Source organism: Urtica dioica, chromosome 4 (genome assembly GCF_054948205.1).
Source record: "Urtica dioica subsp. dioica isolate 48M chromosome 4, U.dioica_male_clone48M_v1_H2, whole genome shotgun sequence".
Classification (NCBI taxonomy): Eukaryota; Viridiplantae; Streptophyta; class Magnoliopsida; order Rosales; family Urticaceae; genus Urtica; species Urtica dioica.
Window position 1 is genome coordinate 18,951,176 of NC_142759.1, and position 19,786 is coordinate 18,970,961.

At 37.2% G+C, this 19,786-nt stretch overlaps 3 protein-coding genes across 3 annotated transcripts; 2 read left to right on the forward strand and 1 right to left on the reverse strand.

Annotated features, from left to right (window-relative positions):
- The first annotated feature begins 1,884 nt into the window (after positions 1 to 1,884).
- On the forward strand, positions 1,885 to 6,584 carry LOC149401007 (Plasma-membrane choline transporter family protein). The gene is made up of 9 exons (XM_089612640.1): positions 1,885 to 2,280; positions 2,688 to 3,046; positions 3,143 to 3,288; positions 3,387 to 3,570; positions 3,713 to 3,786; positions 3,890 to 4,003; positions 4,163 to 4,519; positions 5,549 to 6,040; positions 6,166 to 6,584. The coding sequence occupies exons 1-9, from the start codon at positions 2,081 to 2,083 to the stop codon at positions 6,376 to 6,378; spliced, it is 2,139 nt and encodes a 712-aa protein (XP_089468766.1). The 5' UTR covers positions 1,885 to 2,080; the 3' UTR covers positions 6,379 to 6,584.
- A 5,948-nt stretch (positions 6,585 to 12,532) lies between these two features.
- On the forward strand, positions 12,533 to 13,275 carry LOC149401008 (HrpN-interacting protein from malus protein). The gene is made up of 3 exons (XM_089612917.1): positions 12,533 to 12,650; positions 12,756 to 12,849; positions 12,939 to 13,275. Exons 2-3 carry the CDS (start codon positions 12,777 to 12,779, stop codon positions 13,037 to 13,039), a joined length of 174 nt encoding a protein of 57 aa, XP_089469043.1. The 5' UTR covers positions 12,533 to 12,650; positions 12,756 to 12,776; the 3' UTR covers positions 13,040 to 13,275.
- A 1,344-nt stretch (positions 13,276 to 14,619) lies between these two features.
- LOC149401009 (MLO-like protein 11) lies at positions 14,620 to 19,114 on the reverse strand. Its single transcript, XM_089613126.1, has 14 exons — positions 18,212 to 19,114; positions 17,702 to 17,759; positions 17,359 to 17,588; positions 17,161 to 17,277; positions 17,010 to 17,070; positions 16,825 to 16,910; positions 16,652 to 16,726; positions 16,468 to 16,553; positions 16,306 to 16,355; positions 16,179 to 16,219; positions 15,887 to 16,093; positions 15,737 to 15,804; positions 15,603 to 15,663; positions 14,620 to 15,266 (listed from the first exon to the last, which is right to left on the reverse strand). The coding sequence occupies exons 1-14, from the start codon at positions 18,335 to 18,337 to the stop codon at positions 14,883 to 14,885; spliced, it is 1,650 nt and encodes a 549-aa protein (XP_089469252.1). The 5' UTR covers positions 18,338 to 19,114; the 3' UTR covers positions 14,620 to 14,882.
- Positions 19,115 to 19,786: the final 672 nt, after the last annotated feature.

Below are 19,786 nucleotides of genomic sequence, written 5' to 3' on the forward strand. Positions count from 1 at the left end.
GAGTTGATCCCACGAGAACTTTGCTTAACTGAAACTCAACCAATTAGTCACGAATTGAACTCAAGAGAATGAAGGGTGATTATTAACTAATTTGCAGAAAATAAATTAAAACACAAATTAAACAATAGTGAACGGATGTGAGGAAGGGAAGGGCAACTGCTTCGCTAAATTCTCTTAGTCGGGATTCTTAGAATTACGCACGATTTCTTAGTCCTCTCTCGAGCCTTTAACAACCTATGTCAATACTGGGTTTTTATCTCTCGATCTCAAATCCTAAAAATACGACAAGCATTAAAAACAAGAGCGTTATCACGATTCCATAGCTGCCTAATCATCTCTAGCTTAGGAATGTACTACGGTGAGCTAATTCTTATGCATGATCAACCTAATACTTCTCAAGCATCAAGTCAATCCTAAAAATCATGAATGAGGTCATGAATCTCAAACAAGCAATAACCACATAGTTAATTCAAGCAATGGAGAAAATGAACTATAAAATATTTCAATTAAATAATTATGAATCCACAACCATATTCAAGCAAAGCTAAACCATCACCCCTAAGGGGTTCAATTCATGGAGACGAGAGTAACAGAAAAGCAAAATAAATAAAAGAAAACCATAAAAACCATCTCAAAACAATTAAAAATAAATTAGAGTTCCAAGGGAGAGAGATTAAAGATAAAACGCTGAATCGCGGTTGTTAATCGCGACGAACGGTGGTCTTCTTCTTTGGTTGCCGCTTCTCTCCCAACTTGCCAAACACTAATGAAAACCTAAGCTAAACTAAAATAAAAGCAAAAGTGTGTTTTTAGGTTACACGAGCTCTATTTATAGGTTTTGGAGTTATTTTCGGATCATCAGGTCCTTTAAATGAGATCCAATGGCTCATAACGATTCAAAAATCGTTAGTAGCCTGTTTTGCCTGACGGACCTCGCGGATTGCAGTACAAGCCTCGTGGCGCACAGTGGAAGGTCGTGTCGTTCTTCGAAGCATTTTGAAAGTTTGCGGAGTGCCCATATCGTTATGAAACTGTTGGCGAATTTTGGATGACACCGAGCGGCGCGCGGATAGGGGTTCGCGCCGCGAGGTTGAACTTTCAATTCCTCGCGGAACGCGCGTAACACTATGTGACTGGCGATGCAATCTGTGCGCTGTTAGAATTCAACACACAAATCCGACGTAAAATCAGAAAATAAAATTCGTGAAGAACAAAATAAAGCACACACGGATTTATAGTGGTTCACTTTCAATGCGAAAACTACATCCACTTTGCCGTTGCAGAATTCTCACTAAAACTCAAATCGGGAGGAAAAAAAATATGTACAACTATCTTGCGCTCTCTAAAGAACATCAGTGCATATGGTATTTATAGGAAAGACACTAGGGCTAACAGACAGGTCTGAAATTCTCAAAATACCCCCAACTAATAAACCTTGCAATAGTCGTCAGGTCTTCAGTCGTCAGCTTCAAAAGACTTTAAATATATTTTTGTCAAACCTAAATATTTTTTAACGTTTCTTTATATTTTTTTCCACACGAAAATATATTAATTATTTCGCAACAATGTACTAACATATTATTTGTATATAATTTTTTTTTAATAATGAGAAAATAATTGGTAGTACAAAAGAAAGCTAGGACTGGAGTCTGTAACACAATCCGCTTTAAAAAAAAAAAGCAACCGGTCAAATACGCGTAACTGATTAGCCGAGCCGAGCCGAGCCGACTTAAATATCTCAAACTCAAAGCCATCTGTCTGACATGGAGGCTAAGAGACAGTAGCTACTGGGAGTTTTAATAATAAAACACTATCTTTGTCTCTTAACCAAAGTGCTTTATACAAACTAATATAATAAGTAAATAATAAATAAAACCTATGTGAAAAACTCAAGCTTTGTTCACACACTCCAAGCTTAATACTCTCTACTGTACTTCGTCTACTTTACCTTCTTTTTATTTGCCTTCAAAAGACTCTCTCCTCTCGCTCTCTCTCTACTCAGTGGAGAAGATTGTTAGATTATTAATATTACTATCTTTAAATTGCGCACAAGTGCGAGGGAGTGAAAGTAGAAAGGGAAATGAGAGGTCCTTTAGGGGCAGTGATTGGGAGATTCCCATCGAGCGATGGGAATAGTGAGCAAATGGGCGATACTAATAATGGAATCATAAGGCACAACAGGAAATGCAAAGACGTTGTGTTTCTTCTGATCTTCATCGCTTTCTGGGTTGCCATGATTGTCAACTCGAGCTTCGGATTCAACAAAGGAAACCCTCTAAGGTAATAATGCCCTCTTTCCATTCTGTTTCCTTAGACTTATATAGCCCTTTGAGGAACAAGGTAGTGGGTTTCAGTTTTTGTATCTTAATCTCTGATTGTTTTCACATAAACGAGTAATCTTTGATAACTGTTTCAAACCTCAATTCCGGTGTGTATTTTTCGTTTAATAATGAAATATCTGTATTTGGCAACTTGATTATCTGTGCCTAAGAGGGATCTAAAAGTGGAAAGGAAATGGAAACTCATACTAATTCTTATGCCTTGTCCAGCATTGTAATTTTTTTCACTGAGCCTAGAAAGAAAAAAGAAAAAAAAAACCTACTCTTCATGTTGCCTGTGATATGATTTTTTGTGCCCTGGATTGTCTTCTCTAGTGAGTTTTAATCGGGTGTGACGTGACTCACCAGGCTCACCTACGGGCTGGACTACAAAGGAAACGTGTGCGGAGACAAGCACGCGGAGCCAGGTCTCCGCCAGCTGGAGCTCAAGTATTGGCTGAACCCGAACCAAGTCTACCAGAGCGGCCTGAGAGACGGTGACTTTGAGTTGGCCGATGCTCGGAGCATATGCTTAATGGACTGTCCAATGCCCTCAGATGATTCCGTAAGTTGGGTCTGCGATTACCCGGAAGCCGATATTCGTCTCTCCATGGACGATTGGATCGACCGAAACTACGACTACTTCGAGTTTCTCACTCCCGACATGAGGAACAACTCTCTCCAGCTTCTGGGTCCTTGTTACCCCGTCATATTCCCGAGCGTAAACGGTATTTGAAAAGGAAAAAAAAAAGCTCGCTATCGTTACATGGTATCATAATTGACCGAATTGTTTTTGAGTTTTTTCTTTCTTTCTTTTCCTTCAGTTTATTGGAGCTGCCAGTTCATCGCTCGTGCGTCGAACATGTCTATGAGGATGTGGCAGCAAATGGGCGGCGTTCATATCGAGGAAGACATTCTCATCGACAAATCGATTCACCGCTCCATCAATTCTCAGTCATCTGTTTTGAAGGTTTGAGGAATTGCTCTTTTTTTTTAATCAATATTTTCCGGTATAGATTATTTGTAAAATAAAACAAAGTAAAAAAGAGATTCTATTCGTATGGGCAGAGATACATGGCGGATATCGGGAAATCGTGGCCAGTGCTGATTGTGTGCGGAGGAATGTTGCCGCTATTTTTGGCGGTGATTTGGCTTCTTTTGATCAGGCATTTCGTCACTGCAATGCCTTGGATAACTGTTGCTCTTTTCAACATTCTTATCATATCAGTCACCTTGTTTTACTACTTAAAAGGTACCTTTTTTGTTATATTAGTAGATAGTTAGTAAGAAATCAGTAACATACTTGCTCTTTTAGCTCCAATTAAATTTATTTTTCGCTCCTATTAAAAAAAAAATGTTAGAGGTTCTTAACATTCTTCTCCCTTGGTTTTTAGCTGGATGGATAGGAAATGACGCTATAACCCCGATTATCGGCGAGCACGATCCGTATGTCCGAGTAGCTGCAAGGGTCGGTATCGTCATTTAGCTTCCGCGTCGGAACTGAATTTTTTTTACATTCATTCACTAAAAACATATTTATTTTTCTAAAGTTTAACCCCTTAGAACCTCAGGAACTAAATCACATCCGCGGGATCGCTGTCCTGATGACTTTCATCACAATTGTTTCCGTTCTCACATCGATCGCCATAGTCCGCCGCATTCTCATGGCGACATCTGTCCTCAAGGCAAGCAATGCACACACGATTCTACAAATTTCATCCACACCAACCCCAAAAACGAAACAAAAAAAAAATTGTCACTTTATGCATATTGATCTAAATAATTGATCAAAATCGTATCATTTTAGTCCCATTGTTAACGCGGTGAAGGAGTGTGGATTTCAGGTGGCGGCGAAGGTGATAGGAGAAGTACAAGCGCTGATGATATTTCCGGTGATTCCGTACGCGGTGCTGGCGGTGTTCTACATGTTCTGGCTGTCGGCGGCGCTGCATCTTTTCAGCTCCGGCGAGGTGGTGCAGAACAGCTGCAGCTCCAACTGCTGTTCGTACGACCTCGCAGCGAAGAGAGTCAACTGCGACCGCTGCTGCGGATTCAGCGTCCGCTACACGCCCCACATCACCATCTCCATTTTCTTCCACTTGTTCGGCGGATTCTGGGCCACCCACTTCTTCATCGCATGCTCTTCCACCGTCATCGCCGGCTCCGTCGCCTCCTATTACTGGGCCCGCGGCCAAACATCCGTATGTCTAGCTTTCTTTCTTTCTTTCATTACTAGAATGTCCTTAGAAAATTTAAAAAATAGTGCACTTGGGATATTGAAAATCAAGGAAGATAGAAAAAATGTACTTAGTTATCTAGGGTTATTATTTAGAGGAATTAGGGGTTTTCAATTATTCAATTAGGGTTTTATTATGGAATAATTATACAAAAAAATAACCATTTGAAACTAATTGATTAGCAAAATAGCTCAAGTTTCAAATTTTCAGCAAAGTAGCCAAAGTTACGTTGTCAAATTTTTTTTTTCACACCATGATTAAATTTTTTGACAATTATTTTAAACAATTTATCACTTTCAAAGATATTAATCCTAGGATTAATTTTGTTTTTGAAACCTGCTTACTGCACATTTTGGTTATTCCTCTAATTTTAGGCAAACTTTGGCTATTTTGCAAGTCCTTAACTCTAAATCGGCTATTTAGCCAAATCACCAATTTATTATTCCGAATTTAGATTAATATATAAGGTTTACTTATGTAGCTAGAGTTATGATTTAGATTCCCATTAGGTTGTAATCCTTGGTCTATTTAAGAGACCTTTAAGGTAATGAAAAAAGGCAGTCAATAATGAATCCCCAAAAGTTTAGTGGCAAAGCTCCCGTTTCGAGATCGAATCCCGGGCTGTAACAGTTCCCTTGGCTTTAGTTTTTCCATAAGTTTTTTTGTTAGGAAAAATGAAAGCCAAGTTTGACTATATATTTTCCTTCAAATTTTTTCTTCCTCAAATCTTACTCGAGAAATCATTCCTTTTGTTCTCTGGAGAAAATGAGAGAAAAGTGAGTTTTATGAGGTGATATCAGGCTATTTTAGTCTGAATGTGAAAGGTACATATAGTTTTCCAAATAGGTGAGGTTAAAAAATTAATTAAAATGTGTTTTGAAGCATATTTTTATCTTCTCTTTGCATTTCCTTGGCTAAAAAACATAGCCTTCATAAAATTAAAAAACAAAAAAAAAATCAACTGATTGTGGGTGTTGAATTTTGTAAATGCAGCCCGATATCCCATTCCTCCCGGTATTTTCGTCCATGAAGCGGCTGATCCGGTACAGCCTGGGCTCGGTGGCTCTCGGCTCTCTCGTCCTCTCGTTCGTGGAATCGTTCCGGTCGGCGCTCGAGTCGGTCCGACGCAGACTCAAAGTCTCGGGCGGCGACGCGCCCGACAACTGGTTCGGAAGAGCGGCGCACCACACGACACGGCTCTCCCTGCGTTGCATCGACTGGACCATCCGATCGGTGAACCGCAACGCGTACATCATGATCGCGATGACGGGCAAGAGCTTCTGTAAATCGTCGGCCATCGCGACGGAGCTCATCATGAACAACATACTCAGGATCGGAAAAGTGAATGTGATCGGTGACGTGATATTGTTCCTCGGAAAGCTCTGCGTCAGCCTCTCGAGCGCCCTCTTCGCCTTCCTCATGCTCGACACCCACAAGTACCGCTCCGCCCACAACAAGATCTCGTCCCCGCTCTTCCCTGTCCTGGCAAGTCCTCTCTTCCTCCCAACGTTTTTTTTTTATTTTCTTCAACTATTCTTTACTTTGCGTAAATAGTCCCTAATACTTTTTGCTTATCAAAGTATTATTATGAAGAAATTAGTTTTGTGCAGGTTTGTTGGGGTTTGGGCTACGTGGTGGCAACGCTGTTCTTCTCGGTGGTCGAAATGTCGATCGATACGATCATTCTGTCGTTCTGCCAGGACTCCGAGGAGCACCACGGGACCGCACAGTATGCCCCACCGCTACTGATCGAAACCCTCAATGACCACAACGACGAGACCCAGAGACTCACCCAAGGACCCACCAGTGAAACTAACGTATAATACATGTATTATAATTTACAATTATAATTTTTTTTTGGTTCCCTTTGCTTTATGGAAGTTGAGAAATCTTATTATTATGATTAGAGGGTTTTTTTGTTTTAGGTACTTGATAGTCGCCCATTTTTCCCTACATTTTTGTGTTGCTTGTTGCTGTAAATGGCTCGGAAGAAAAGCCAAAGAGGGAAAATTAAGTTTTTATTTATTTACTAGTTTTTCAACATCGCGCTACGCTCGAATGATTTTAGCATATTATAAATGATAATAACAAGTAAAATTTGTAGAGGTTAATTTGTGTTATCAAGATTTGTAAACAATGGGCACCAAAGAAACCGGTAATTAAGAAAAACCCTTAAAAATCATAAACGAATAATAAAATGTAAAATATTTATTTTGTACATTGATTAGACTTTCATGAGTAAATAAGACTTGCGTTCGCTTTCAAATGAAATATGGAGACACATATAAGGTGAAGGAAAATAAATATCAAAGAGAAACTAATAAAGAAAATATAAAACTAACATACACTCAAAATAATGTATGTTATTGATATAGACTATGTTTGGTTGAGATTAAAAAGCCTTGTTTTTGTTTTTAGAAAAAACAAAACTGTTTATCCAGTGATTGACAAAACTGTTTTTAAATTTTTTTTTAGAAAAAGTGTTTTTAAGTTTGCTATATAAATTACTGTAATATCATCGTACAAAATATTATTTATATATATATATATATGTATATAAATAAGCATATCAGTAATTATTATTTAATTATTAAGAACATGTCTATTTTAGTTTCTTTTACTATAATATATTTATTTTATCAAACGCTAAATCAGTTTTTGTTACCAGGAAACAACTGTTTTATAAATAGTTTACCAAACACTTTGCCATTTTTTGAATTTTTATTTTTATTTTTATAAAAGCACTTTTTTTAAAAACAAAACTATGTCAAACGGGGCCACAGTATAATATAGCATTAGTAATTATGATTATAAAATACATAAAATAAATTACACAAAATATATTGATGAGAGGGGGAGGGAAAAAAACAATATATATATATATATATATATATATATATATAAATTACAAAATAGATTGAAAAAAAAAAACGAACCAATGAAATATGGAGACACATATAAGGTGAAGGAAAATAAATATCAAAGAGAAACTAATAAAGAAAATATAAAACTAACATACACTCAAAATAATGTATGTTATTGATATAGGCTGCGTTTGGTTGAGATTAAAAAGCTTTGTTTTTGTTTTTAGAAAAAACTAAACTGTTTATCCGGTGTTTGGCAAAACTGTTTTTACAAAAAATTTCAAAAACGTTTTTAGATTTTGTACATGAGAGGGAAAAGTTAGGATTCTTAGCTTTTAGAAAAAGTGTTTTTAAGTTTGCTATATAAATTACTGTAATATCCTCGTACAAAATATTATTTATATATATGTATATAAATAAGCATATGAATAATTATTATTTAATTATTAAGAACATGTCTATTTTAGTCTTTTTACTATAAAATATTTCTTTTACCAAACGCTAAATCAGTTTATGTTACCAGCAACAACTGTTTTATAAACAGTTTACCAAACACTTTGTCATTTAAAAAAAAAAAATCTAGAAGCACTTTTTTAAAGACAAAGTTATGTTAAACGGGGCCATAGTATAATATAGCATCAGTAATTATGATTATAAAATACATAAAAAAAATTATACAAAATATATCGATGAGAGAGAGAGGAAAAAACCAATATACATAAAAAAAATTTACAAAATAGATTGAAAAAAAATTTAAAAAAAAAAGAACCAATGAAATATGGAGACACATATCAGGTGAAAGGAAATAAATATCAAAGAGAAAAAGAAAGTATAATATAACATTAGTAATTATGATTATAAAATACATAAAAAAAATTATACAAAATATATTGATGAGAGAGGGAGAAAAAAAAACATAAAAAAAGGATTTACAAAATAGATTGAAAAAAAAAAACCCAACGAAAGGAAAGTAAAAAGAAAAAAGGAAAAAAAAAAACAAAAAAAAAAACCGGAAAGGCATAGGGCAAAAAAAAAAAACACGAAAACGCACAGGGCAAAAAAAAAAAAAAAAAGCCGTGTGGGTGAAAGTTGAAAATGCTCTCCTCTTTATTATCTATGTTATAGAAATTATGATTATAAAATACATAAAAAAAAATTATACAAAATATATCGATGAGAGAGAGGAAAAAACCAATATACATAAATTTTTTTTTACAAAATAGATTGAAAAAAAATTTAAAAAAAAAGAACCAATGAAATATGGAGACACATATAAAGTGAAAGGAAATAAATATCAAAGAGAAAAAGAAAGTATAATATAACATTAGTAATTATGATTATAAAATACATAAAAAAAATTATACAAAATATATTGATGAGAGGGAGAAAAAAAAAACATAAAAAAAAGATTTACAAAATAGATTGAAAAAAAAAAAAAAAAACCCCAACGAAAGGAAAGTAAAAAGAAAAAAGGAAAAAAAAAACAAACAAACCGGAAAGGCATAGGGCAAAAAAAAAAAAAAAAACACGAAAAGGCACAGTGCAAAAAAAAAAAAAAAAAAAAAAAGCCGCCACGTGTCGCCGCCTGACGACGCCACGTGGCGGCGTATGAGTGAAAGTTGAAAATGCTCTCCTCTCTATTATCTATGTTACAGATATATAGAGATTACTAATTCATTGAGAATCCTTCAGGTAGAGTAAGTTGGAAGAGTTAAACGAAACGTGTGTGTGCACGTGAATGCGTGTTAGATTTGAGTAATAAATCAACATCTTATAGTACTGAAAATAGCTAGTTACCTTAATATTATGTTAGTGTCGAGACTCGAGATCACTGGACATAGTTAAAATAATAATTTAGTACGGATCTTTTAATTAGTCAATCAAGAACTGATTTATTGTGTTCCAAGTCATGATGGACGGAATGGCAAACAATCACACACACGTCAATAATGCTTTACTCTGATTTGATCCTAAATGATCTAGTGCAGCTTTGTCCCTCTCTTACGCTATCTCAGATTGTGAAGATCAAAATGCAAAACAATGAATCGTTACAAGCACTCAAACTTTAACCGAATCGCCCATTTTATCTGTTAGCAATATTACAAAATAATATTGACAATAAAATAAAGACAGAAGCAAGAAAATAAAATGTAGAACAACAACCGGAAATAGTAACAAAAAGGAAGAAGTCGGCAAGGAAAGAGTCGAGGTCCGTTGGACGATTTACTTGAAGCTTTTAATCGCCCTCCTCAGATGCTGGATTACTTGGGCGACAGCCTCCCAAGATACAACGACGAACATGACACACAAAGGCACCACTTATTGTATCGACGACGAATTAGAACCTGTATCAGAAATTATCACAAAGACAAACAAAAGAAAAATGTTTCTGGGGAAGAATGAAGCTCGGGAAGCTCAGGAACAGTGGGAGATTGTGGTTTTTTTTTTTTTTGTGTCTTTGAAATGAGAGAAGACTCAGCCTTTTATAGGCATACACATACCCTGAGCAACAACTCAAAACGGATACCATAATCCTCCATAACTCGTGATAAATGAGATGTTACAAAGTTCAAAACATTCAGAGTATTAACTCGTACGTTTCAGGCCTTAAAGCCTTACAACCGCAATGTTTAATTCCCAATATAACACACGAGTTATTTGAGGAATTAAAACATTTAGAAGTGAAATTTGCAATAAAATGATAGGAATTAGCCCAAGGCCCAAGCCCGAGACATTCCCGAAACCTGAGCCCGAGCCCGGCTCGGCGGCGGCAGCACGCGTGTGTGCGCGCGCGCGTGAGGGGTAAAAAGATAACCCACTCACACTCTCCTCTCTTTCACTTGCTTATCCCTTAAAGAAAGAGGAGAGAATATGAACACTACACAACACACTTACCCAACTCATGCGGGACTCTTGATTTTCACTTCACTTACACATAATGTGTTGATCTTTTTTGTAACCTTTAAGCATCAATTTCTCATTCATTTTAGGTCCGATTTTGACAAATAAATATTCAATCTTATACCTGTGGGAGTGAATATCTCTCCCTTCCATCATGCGAATTGGACCAACTAAGCCCAAGACAAGCTCGGCCCAGAGGGGACAAGACAATCGTGAGTTCGGCCCAAAGCCCAGTTCGGCCTAATAAACCTAGGCGCAGGCGAGATCGGCCCAAGACAATATTTCGAAGAATCCCAACTGGACCCGGACCCACAAGTGTTCCTAGACGGTCCTGCCAAGAAATTTGAACGACGGATCATCTAAGAAACGGTCAAATCGCCTAAAAGTGGGAATGTACGCGAAATTGAAGGATGGAAGACCGGTTCTGCTCATACACGTGTGCCGATCTGAAGAAGCAGGAGAATCAGCGAGCTAGCTATAAAAGCTAACTCCATTTTCATTTTACAGGGACTGAATTTTCTAGAGAGAGATTGCGCTTTATTTTTCTTTACTCATTTAGAGTTTTCCTGCTTATTCTAAAACAACTTCATGTTCTTGTAAGGTTTATATTCAATAATTAATAAAAGGAATTCCCTTTCGCTCTTTCTATATTTTAATTCATATTATCTGTTAATTTCTTTCGGATTTCGATTCAATCTTCATAATCGGATTCTGAGACCCTTAATTTATATAAATAAATATACGAGACAACTCGAATAAATCTGGTATAGATTGTTGGGACGAGAAATCGGCTCAACAATACCCCCCGGTATAATGAATACATAGCACTTGGAACTATTCAATTTCGATGAGTGGACCCCACTCAAATTATTACCACAAATCAACCATTATATTGGTATTTAATACCAAGTATTCCAACAATATCTGCTTGTACATCTGGGGGCAAAGTCAGAGTTCCAGGGCTCTTAGCAAGTTTGTGAGCCACTGCATTACAAATCCTAGGGAGAAACATAAGAATAAAAGAACACAACTCGGATGTAAGAGAAATAATATCAGCAATGACAAGACCAATTCTTGATGAGGTTCACCACCTCCTCCATGGCAATGGTTTCGCTACTAGGGGGCAAAGTGTCGGGCGAAATGAACAATAAAGGCACTCGAAACAATACCTCTATTATCTCGGAAAATGCCCCCCCACGCCACACACCTCTTCCTGTCCACATCAACGGCCGCGTCCACGCTCAAAGGAGGACCCCATTGGGCTTGATGGTGATCAAGGGGCCGAGCCGACACGTAGTCTCATCGGATTCCTCGAATCTCATCCCTAGGAACCTGACCGATCAATTGATAAGGCTGGCCGAAATAGTTGTGAATCATGTAGTTCCGTCGATTTCACTATTTCCAATCATGTGAAGATAAATGAGATTTCATGTGAATAAGAAGGGCCAAAGTCTCCCCAGCCAAGTCTTCCTTCTTGAAGATTCCTTGTGGGGATTGGAATGTGGACTCGATTGAAATAATAGCACAATTATTTAAATATTAAGAAAATAGTTCAACTCATGTCTATGTCTCACATAATAGGACGCATGTATTTTGTTTTAGTTTAAACTATTTTTTTAATTAATAGATAATTAATTAAAAATTTTAACGCAAGAGGTTTAACGTGACCGTATGCCTAACTCTTTTATTTACATTTTGAAAAATTACGACTGATTAAAAAAAATTTAAAAAGTCACTATCATAGGAAGAAGGTTGCACTTTTAAAACACTCAATATCCTTCGAAAAAATTTCATGATTAACCTAAAACATTCTTCACTTTTCATATTTCACTCATATTTTAAAAATATTCGCCAGTAATCGTTTTTCTTTTTTCGGACAAAAATACCCCCAAAGTTTCATAAATTTAGCCAACAATTATTGAAATATGATAACCAATTATTGAAATCTTGTTAACTGTTATTGAAATATGGTAAAAAGTTACTGAAATCTGGTCAATAGTTATTGAAATATGGTCAACAACTATTGAAATCTGATTAGCTATTATTGAAAATGATTATTTATGAAAATTAAAAAGTTCAGCGGCTAATATTGAAGAAAGTTACAAAAACGGTTACTTTTGACTATTTTCACATTTCCTTCCCTTTATTCTTTGCGCTGTGAGGAGATTGGGCTTTGAATTGGGCATGTACTTATTATGGACCTTCACAAAGCTCGACCCAGCTAATTCAGTAATCTGCATCTTCTTCTTTCTCCTCCAAATTCGACCAGTTTGACTCATCTCTGACTCGCACAAACCTTGAGAACCATTCCCGAATTCGACTTTGTATAGGTAAAGTCTCTTTCCCTCTCTCCGATTCCGAAGAACTATGCAGACTGATCATAGTACGAGTGTCTCTTACACATTTTGAATCGTATTTGTTGATGGCCATCGTAGGGTTTAGCGTGACCGGACAAAATGTGCAGAGGAAGGATTGGGGATAAATGGTCCATGAGGGTTCTCTGGGGCTGTGCACTTGGAAGCGCAGTCGGTAAGATGAGTCTGAAACGATGAATTGAACTTTGTGCTTGTGGAATATCTTGCTCCATTAACTGTAACGGTGATCGCTGTTTGTTTTAGGGTTGTACATGGTCGCTGTCGAGAGGCAAATGCAGAACAGGAATCGAATGCTTGAGGAGACTTTGGAGGCCCTCGATTCTGGCTCCGGCGAAACCGATTGATGTTTAATTTCTCACTCTTTTGTAACGTTTTCATATTTTTTTCTTCTTTCTGGTTTTCTTATGGGTGTCGCGTTCCTCTCGGTTACATGGTTCGAGAGATTTTCGGGACAGTTTTTGTTTGTCACTGTTCTTAATGCGTGAAGATATGAGAATAAATTGGAGTTCGAAGCCTGGCTGATTTTGTAAAATAAATTCTATGTTTTTGTTTGTTTCCAACAAACGCTTTTTTTTTTTTTTTTTTTTTTTAACACCTGAAAGTGTTTATTTATTATAATTATTGGTTCTTGCTATTTATCTCCTGCCATTTCTCTTGAGTAAATGAAATGACTACTCAGTTAGCGACGAAGTTGCGTAGAATGCAAGAAATCCATTCAGGACATGCAAAACGGGTTGGTTTTAGGTTCAGTTGTTAAGCTTCGGTGGCACAAAATGCATGTCTCCTCGTTCCAAGGAGAAACTCAGAATAATGAAGGTATATATATAGTCCATGTGTGAGTCGAGTTTCAACATCCAGTTCATCAAGAAAAACACAAAAACATGGCAGTTCTAAGAAGTGCTTTCAAAGTGGCTCTCGTAGCATTTCTGTGTTTGGGCTTCTCTGAGGCCATCAGAATCCCATCACCATCCCCTAAATCTGATGACCCTCACTCTCGAGACCAACTAAAACCCAATGCCGACCACCTTGTTGGTCATTTGGGCCATGATGGGCTCCCCAATGACAACAAGGTCGACACGGCTATCAGTATTGGAATCGGAGCCGCCGGTGACGATGGGAATGGTAATGGGAACAGGAACGGTAATGGGAGCGGGTACAATAATGGAATTGGGTATGGGAATCAGAATGGTGGTAACGGGAATGGAAATGGAAATGGAAACGGGAACGGTAATGGAAATGGAAACGGGAATGGTAACGGGAATGGGAATGGGAATGGAAATGGAAATGGGTATGGGAATGGGTACGAAAGCGGGATGGGGTATGGGAACGGGTACGGGAATGGGTATGGAAACGGGTACGGGAATGATTATGGAAACGGATATGGGAACGGATACGGGTACAGGAACGTGTATGGAAACGGAAATGGATACAATAACGGTGGGGGTGGAGCGAGCATCGGGATTGGTATCGGAAGCAACGGAGGAGGGTTGGGCAGGTATGGGGGCAGGGGCGGAATGGGCATCGGGATTGGAGTGGGCGGTGGCGGTGGGGGGCCTAATGTAGACATTGGGCCTGGCTGCTGCGGACAAAATTGCTACTTCCAAGTGAGCCAAGACTCCACTGGACAGACCGGTGGGACCGGAGCCCCCAAAGAAAGAGTCCAAGGAAAAGAGCCTAAAAACAATCGAGATTCAGAACGCAAGGTCGAAAGCCCCAAGAAAGACACCCAAGCTCCACAGGTTCAAGCTTAAATCTTCATATGGGTGTTCCCAATCTCTATAAAATATATACATTTGAAGTCGAACATGTTATTTCCTTCAAGTATTTATAGTCATAAATAAAGATTGATTTGCTCTACTGGTATTTGTCATGGTTTTTCCGTGAAACACAAACATAACATTTTATAATAAAAGTGAGCCATTCATAATAAAATGTGATTTGCTATACTGAGATAAGTCAAGGTTTTAAGTTAACATGTTGTACAAACTACAAACTACAAACACAAGATTTACGATAAACTATAACCCCACTACTTTGGCAATTTATGTTACACTTTGTATTAATAAATTAATTAATAAATTAGCATGTAGTATATATGAATTATCTAATCACTTATACCCTCATAAAAGCAAAAAGCTTCAACTTGCATAGGCATTGTAGTACTACTCTTTCTTTCCCCTTCATTCATCATTCTCTGCGAACGGGCATCGAAGCGGACCTGAAAGTGCCGTCTCGCTGCTGAAAGGTCAGCATAGCGGAAGTGGGGACGGAAGTGCAGGGCCGCAAGAGAGGCGTGGCGGTCCGGCTCGAAGTCTCGTTGGCGGCGTAAGCCCCGGCCTCGGAGTCGCTTTGCACTTCGAGCACGGTGTGTGAGCTCGTGTCGGCCTCGCGGTTCTCGAGATAGTCGTCGTCGTACTCCTCGACTGAGATCACTGTGCTCGCGTCCGTGTGTACCGTCGCGTCGTCTATCACCATTCCCAGCCTTCTCTTCCTTCTCGCAGCCTTTTTCCATCCGTGTATCGTCTCTCTTATTCTCTGCGGGATTAGGGCTGCCTTGTAATTTGTTCCCATCTGTGAATAAAATTAAACGATGAAGCAAAAATAGCAAATGCTTAGAATATCGGTTGCTGGTGATTGGTTGATGTACAGAAATGTAGACCATTAATAGAAATGCAGACAAAGAGTTCATGACACTAATTTGAAACTTTTAAGAGAGCGAAAATCATTGGAATGATGTCGGAAATTCAGTAATTTTCAGCATTTTTTTTTTACGCAATGAAATATAGCACATTCGATTTTTCCCGTTTTCTAGACATTAAAAATTACAAAACCAAACCGGTGATTAGATTATACTACAGCCGAAGTTGTTTTTCATGTTATATTTGTTTCTTATTTTCATTATTGTACCTGGGTCACCAATGCATATAGAGGCAAAGTGCTATAGCTGCAAAGAAACTGCCCAGCAAACCTACAAAGAGGAAAAAAAAATATTGATTTTTATAAGGAGACCGAAAGTTGAGTGAAAATTTTGTGTTCCGTACCCTATAATCAGCCTCGTATAAACGAGAATATGATTCCGAATGAAGCAAGAATTGTAACCAAACTGCCACTGCAGTGATAACGGAACCAAACAAAAATTAGTAAAACTGCAAATTTTGTGGCCTTTTAGAGGAAGGAAAAAAAAAACATACCCAGAACCAAAAGAAGGAAGCAAGTTCAAAAGCGTTCTGGAACAAGACGAAATGGATCAAGGACAATAAGAGTTCGGGTTTCTTGAACCAGAAGAGATCATCACGAGGTCTCAACTTTGTTCCTTCAAACAGTCCGGTGATACCGGCGTTCTCTAGCGCCAGCGTGGCAATTATATGCTGCAACTTCGAGCCTATCACTAACACCAGCTGCAATTTTCAGAAAAATCAACGGCAACTATATTAGACGAATTCGGTAACATACACAAATAAATCAAGAGATTTCCAAACTTACTGAAATCGGAATGATTGCGATCCAGAAATACAGATTAGAACCTGTGACATTGTATAAAAAACATTAAATTATTTTTTTTTGTCAAGACACCATTTGTATGCTTTATAACCGTCATGTTATAATTTACCTTTAATGTTGAACAGCATGAAAGCAACCACAAAACCCCATAGTAGACCACTGCAATAAATTAAACAAATTAGTAATTAAATATCAGCATAATGTCTCTATGTTCAATAATGACAAGGGATTAGAAATATGTTTATGAATCAAAAGAGAGAGTGTTAGTTACCTCACACCAACTATCCTTTGAAACTCTTCTTCCATTGAACGAATCATGTAGCTGTGGAAGTCGTATTTCTCTGAAAGGTTGTGATTCTGTCGCATCGAAAAATAATAATAATAATAATAATAATAACAATATCAGTGTCAGAGTTTCGCACAATAAGTTGTAATGGATGAGATTGCGATAATACCGTGATGAAACCCTTGCGCAGCGTTAAATAATCAGCACGGACCACTGAGCGTCCGAATTGACGGAAGAAACAAGTCTGCAAGAGATATAAAGCTCGAAACTTTCAGTAAAAATGAATCAAAATCTCTGTATAAAGAAACCAAGAGAGTTTGGTTGATGTATTTATTTATTTACCACCCAGACAAGGAACCAATTTTTGCTGGAAGTGTGAACTTTTACAAATGTTGATTGCCTTCGCATTGTCATCTGTCTCGTCACTTCTGTCATATATATACAACATTTAATATTATATATTGCGTTATAAACACACTATATATTTTGATACTTGTTCTTAATTACGATCGTCATCATAAACGCACCGGATAATGAATCGTGTTGGTCCCTGTGAGCCTCCTCTTCCCAAGCTCTCCAACTGTGGACCTGTAATTTGTTACCAACACAAAACAAAGTCCCGAAAGTTAAATAAAAATAAAAATAAAAGTGAAACGCAATGTGGTAGATGCTTTTTACCTTGACGATCGCGAGCAACATTGTTAAGCAACTATACGAGACGTGTGTCACTGCCATGACAAAGATGAAGCGATGCAATTGCTCGAGACCCTCGTACGATACAAATGGCTCGTAACCCTATAATAAAAAAAAAGCATTCCAATTGATTCTCAAACTATCTTTTGGAAAAGCAACAAAGGATGTCAATTAGAGACGTGCCTCTTTGCAAGTGTTCTTCTCGCTGAGACCGTTTAGCATTCTCCTAAACAACACAGGAGACATCAAGAGTTTGCGTTCATGGGAGTCACTCTTTAGATCCTCATTGTCAACATCTTTCTTTGTGCACGGAGCGAAAGCGCTGTTGTAGAACTTCGATGGGATGCAAATATTGGCTATCGTGCTTGACGTGGCCGTTAAGAGGAGAGATATGAATCCGAGAAGCATCAACTCTGACCAAAAACATTGAGAAGAAAAATAGAAACCCATCAGCCAGAAGAACATGTAAAAAAAAAAAAAACAAGTCCCTTCGAATCACAATAGAAGAGAGTGAAATTTGTACAACCTTCTTTCATTTTCTCCACTGCTTCGAGCAATGGTTTTCGATTGGTTTTACGCAGCCACTGAACCAGAAAAATTAAATTAGCTCACAGTCAAGTTATATCATTGGCTGAAGTCTATCAAGCTTATCATTCAACACAATGTTTTTGAATGAAACACCAAGAAACTTCAAAATCTTAATAATAATAACAAAGGAAAAAAAAGAAGAATACTTATAATCAGTCTGCAAAATAATGCCAAACGCATCTAAATCATTATTACAAACAAATCATAGTAGAATTAGTTGTAAGGGCTCACAACAGTCTCAATCTTCATGGGAAAAAAAACCGTTTCTTGTTCTACCACGACAAAGAATCATCATCCACTGACTAGTTAACAGTACAAAGGAAGGACCAAAACAAAAACAAAAGGGAAGCATAGAAAGCAGAAGAGAACAAAAAGTAAACCCCACAAAGGCATATCACACATAAAAAAAAAAAAAAAAAAAAAAAAAAAAAGAGGGGTAAGAACTCACAGCACTTAAGCGATGAATAGAACGTTCGACGAGCAAAGAGACAGCCACGAAAATTGTGAGTACCGTTGCAACGGACCACGTTGGAGTCAACGCCAAGGATCTCATTCCTTCCGAACTCTCTCCCATTTTCTCCACAACACGCTTAACACCTCTTAATTCCTATTCTTATAAGATACTCTCACAATCTAAAAAACCCAGATTAACTTCTCAACGATCTATTTGAAACTGCGACAGAAATTACTGATGGAAATTACTTAATTAACCTACATTATCTGTTTCCCAATCACAAATCACTCGCTTCTAATTTCCTGATCCTTCTTCTGAATCAAGAAGAAGAAGAAAGGGACACGGCTTTCAAAACTTTACGCGGATACACAGCGACTAACTCGCTCCTCTCAAGGGATTTTATTTTTTTTCAAGAATCAAGAAACGCTCGGAAGATTTCTACAGAAAAAAGCTTCAATATTTGGCGAGGAAACGAAACAGAGCTTCGCTTCTGTGTTTTTGAAAATAAATAAATAAATAAATCCGCAGAAGCGAATGAAGTGGTAGTGTCGTTTCAAGTGCTCTTCTTTCTCGTCTTGGATCGGAGCACGGACACGTGTCAGAAACAGACAGTTATTTCTTTTCTTCTTCTCCTTCTTCTTCTCTCTCCGAGCGAAGAAGTACTCTGTTTTTCTTTCGGTGCGTGTAGACACAAACACTTGATTATCTTCTTTTTGGAGACTAAGAATAATGCTGTTTCACATTCTTCGGAAGTGGGAACTTAAGAGAGAGAGAGAGAGAGAGGGATGACTCGAAGTTACAGTTTCTTCTCGGCGTTAGTTTTTTTTTTTCTCTTGGGATCTCCTTTGAATCTCTCTTTCTCTCGGGGTTTTATACAAGAAATAGTAGTTCAGAAGAGAACAAACACACTAGGGCCATTTGGCCATAATGCGGTGGTAGTTATTCGCTTTTATTGCTTTTAAATTTTAAAAACGACGTGAAGTAACGTTTTTTTTTTTTTTTGGAGGAGCAGTGAAACTTAAAAATTAACGAAATAGTCCTAATATGATATTTATTTGGATTTTGGATATTAATAAAATAATTTATTTCACAACAAAAATTAAGTAATTGATTAAGTTTTTGATATGTTATGGAATAGCATTTTTCCAATGTATTCATAGAATGCGAGTTGGATTGTTTTTCTTTTTATGATTTTATCACATTCAGCAGAAGACTCCACAATCAAATCAAAATACAAAAAAAAAAAAAAAAAAAAAAAAAAAAGATGAAGAATGGAAGGAAATGGGGGTGAGACCGTGAGATACGCTTTATTGAATAGAAATATGTGCGATTTTTTTTTTCCCAATAGATAAGAAAAAACGACCTCGACAATAGTTATTTTAAAAATATTTACCAAATATTTGTCCGTTTATCAAAATGGTTTTTTAAAGCACAGCGATTGTCAAGAAAATTAAGAGTAAGAGACTAATATTAATTTATGACAAACCTTTGAAAAGAAAAATCGAGTGAAGAAGACAGCTTAAGAGTGACGTGTGCGTATATTTAACTAATAAGTTTTAGTTTTAATGA